This window comes from Cynocephalus volans, chromosome 10 (assembly GCF_027409185.1).
Source record: "Cynocephalus volans isolate mCynVol1 chromosome 10, mCynVol1.pri, whole genome shotgun sequence".
NCBI lineage: Eukaryota > Metazoa > Chordata > Mammalia > Dermoptera > Cynocephalidae > Cynocephalus > Cynocephalus volans.
The window spans coordinates 107,064,434-107,067,950 of record NC_084469.1 but is presented as its reverse complement, the minus strand read 5'-3'; the positions used below and the strand labels follow the sequence as shown (position 1 = coordinate 107,067,950).

Genomic DNA, 3,517 nt, shown 5'->3' with positions numbered 1-3,517 from the left:
AACAAGCCAGACAAAGAAAGAGGACTAATCCATTTTCTCGCTCATATGTGGGAGCTAAAAAAGTTAATCTTACAGAAATAGAGAGTAGAATACTGGTTATATAGACTATGTAGTGGTTATGTAACAGTTGTTATATAAGGGGAGGTTGGTAGGGTTATATAGAGAGTGTGGCCAATGGATACAAAATTGTAGATAGAATGAATGAGATCTAGTGTTCTCTACCAATATAGGGAGAATACAGGTAACAATTTATTTGTATAATTTCAAATAGGCACCAAAGAGGATTCTGGATGTTTCCAAAACAAAGAAATAACAAATGATTGAGTTCATGGATATATTAATTACACTTTTAGGATCATTACACAATGTGTAAATGCACCCAGACATCACATTGTGCTCTTTAAATATATATAATTATCATTGGTCATTTAAGAAAAAGTAAATTAAAAAAATTCAGAGGCAGAAGTAGATCAGAGGTTTCCAAAAACTGAGCAGGTGAGGAGAGGAATAATGAGAAAATAATATTTAATTGGTAGAGAGTTTATATTTAGGATGATGTTGAAAAATTTTAAAAATAGAGGTGATGGTTTTAAAGCATTCGGGATGTAATTAATTCCATGGAGTTGTATGCTTAAATATCGTTTAAATGCAAATCTTGTTATATATATTATACCACAATAAAGAGAGGGAAAAAATGGTTCTTTCATTGGTTTCCTCTGAAGAATCTTCTCAGAGCCCTCTTTATGTCCTTATTCCTCAGACTGTAGATGAAGGGGTTGAGCATGGGTGTGACCACAGTGTACATCACTGAGGCTGCTGCACTTGAGTGTGAGTTCTGTGCAGCAGCAGAAGTAAGGTACACTCCTAGGCTTGTACCATAAAATAAGGAGACAACTGAGAGGTGAGATGCACAGGTGGAAAATGCTTTATACTTCCCCTGAGCTGATGAGATTCCCTGTATGGTGGAAACTATCTTGGAATAAGAGTAAATAATCCCACAGAGGGTTCCACCACCCAGCAGCCCTGCTGCAAAATACATCACCAAGTCATTAAGAAAGGTGTCAGAACAGGCAAGATGGACCACCTGATTAAGTTCACAGAAGAAGTGGGGGATTTCCAAGTCTGTGCAGAAGGACAGTGGCAACACCATGAAGGTTTGTAAGAGGGAATGCAGGACACTCATGACCCAGGACACCAGAACCAGCAACACACAGAGCTGGTGATTCATGATGACCGTGTAGTGCAGGGGGTGACAGATGGCCACAAAACGGTCATAGGCCATCACAGTCAGGAGAAAGTCTTCCAACCCTACAAAGAGTATGAAAAAGTGCATCTGGGTGATGCAGCCTTCATAGGTTATGACTTTGCTCCGAGTCTGTATATTCATCAACATCTTTGGGACGGTGGTGGAGGTGAAGCAGATATCAGAAAAGGACAGGTTGGAGAGGAAGAAGTACATCGGCATGCGGAGGTGGGAGTCGGAGACTGTGGCCAGGATGATGAGCAGGTTTCCGAGCACAGTGACCAGGTACATGGACAGGAACAGCCCAAAGAGGAAGGTTTGCAATTCTGGTTCCTCTGAAAATCCCAGAAGAAGAAATTCTGAAATTCGTGTATCATTCCCTGGTTCCATGTGGTTGATGTGACTACAAAGAAAAGAGAAAGATGTCATGACACAAGCATGTAGCACTCACCTATGAGAATTGCTGTCATTTATTGTCTACAGTCAGGAAATTAACTTCTCTCTCTCTCTGTCTTCATCCCTTTCTACCTCCCTTCCATCCTCGCTGCATTTCTCCATCCCTTCTTCTCTCTCTGTCTCTTTCCTTCTTTCTTCCTTTCATTCTTTCTGTTTTCTTTCTATATTGACAGATAAAATTTTGTACATTTATTGTGTACACCAACGTTTGAAAATATATATACTTTTTAAGTGGCTAAATCTAGCCATTGACCTATACATTGCTCCACAGTCATCATTTTAAGGTTGAGAACACTTCTGCTTCTTTGCATTTTTCAATAATACAATTTGTCATAATTAAGTATAGTTGCCAAGTTGCACAATAGGTCTCTTGAACTCATTCCTCTTCTCTTACTGTATTGTTCTGTTTTCTACTATATCCACTCAATCCAAATCCCACCCCATCACTACTGCTCCACCCTCTGGAAACCTCCAATCTATCAGAGGGTAATTTCTATATCTTTTGTGTGAATGTGATCTCCTTTAGGGATTCCCATTCCATTTCTTTCTTTCTTTTTTTTAAAATCTTTTTCGTGGCCGGCACTCAGCCAGTGAGTGCACTGGCCAGTCCTATATAGGATCCGAACCCGCGGCGGGAGCGTCGCTTTGCTCCCAGCGCCGCACTCTCCCGAGTGCGCCACGGGCTTGGCCCCCCATTCCATTTCTTACTAAGAATTTCCATCCCACTCTCAGCCGTTTCCTGAGAGCATGTTTTCTACAGTTACAAAGAGAAACTCTTTAATGCATTTGAGAAAAATAAATTGAATTTTGACATTTTTCAGGAATGCATAGACACTGAATGAATAGAGCTGTAAAATAAAAGTCCCGACAATCTAAAAATGAAAAAAGAATACAGACAAATTTCTAAAATGCCTTATACTATGTCAGATGGTGACAAATCCTGTGAAGAAAAGAAAGAAGATAAGAAGGAAAGAATGGATGTGGTGTTATTGCTTTTTACTGGGAATTTGGTAAAGACCACAAGGCAAGGTGACAATTGAACAGAGACCATAATGAAAATAGGGCAAGGGTCTTGACGTCACCTGCAGAAGTGTGCGCCCAGCAGGAAGAACAGCCAGTGCAAAGGCCCAGAGGAAGGTGCTTGCTCATGGCCAACAAGGAAGCCAATATGGCAGGGGGATGAGCAAAGGGAGAATGATGAGAGGTGGCCTCGTTGCTGCTGAATCTTTGGGTTGTAATGCATCCCTCAGCCTAGATATTGCATGCTACTTTATTAAATTGGTTACAGAGATGTCCTGTGATGGAATGCAGCTCCTTTTTATTTCCATAGGTGGTCTTGAGATTTTTGCTTTTTATTATGTCATCTTTTGGAATGTGTTGAGCCGAGGTCCCATTTTCTTAAGCCTGTGCTCTTTCCTAAAGCTGCATGCAAACACACACACACACACACACACACACACACACACACACACACACACACACACACACCAGCACAAAGTGGCCTTCTTGGGCAATGTTAATACCATGTTCTTCATACCTCCAGTCACACTATTAGAAAGCAGTAGACACCAGGCAAGTTATAAATATCAGATTGTCTCTCCTCTCCAGAACATAGAATTCATTCCCAGAAATTCCAGTTTGTAAATCTCCCATACACATGTAATCTTGAGGCTCCACTTTGGAATGGCCATTTTTTGCTCTGTGGTTAAAGAAACATGAGCTATCTGTCCAGTAAACAGAGAGAAAGAAATTCATTGAACCAGCACAGTAAAAGAAAAGATCTGAATTGCTCAGTTATGTCTGAGAAATTGCAAAAAT

The 3,517-nt window shown here is 40.5% G+C and overlaps 1 protein-coding gene across 1 annotated transcript; it reads right to left on the bottom strand.

The window, feature by feature from the left end:
• Positions 1-703: 703 nt before the first annotated feature.
• Positions 704-1,633, bottom strand: LOC134387135 (olfactory receptor 7A10-like). Its single transcript, XM_063109462.1, has one exon. It carries the CDS (start codon positions 1,631-1,633, stop codon positions 704-706), a length of 930 nt encoding a protein of 309 aa, XP_062965532.1.
• Positions 1,634-3,517: the final 1,884 nt, after the last annotated feature.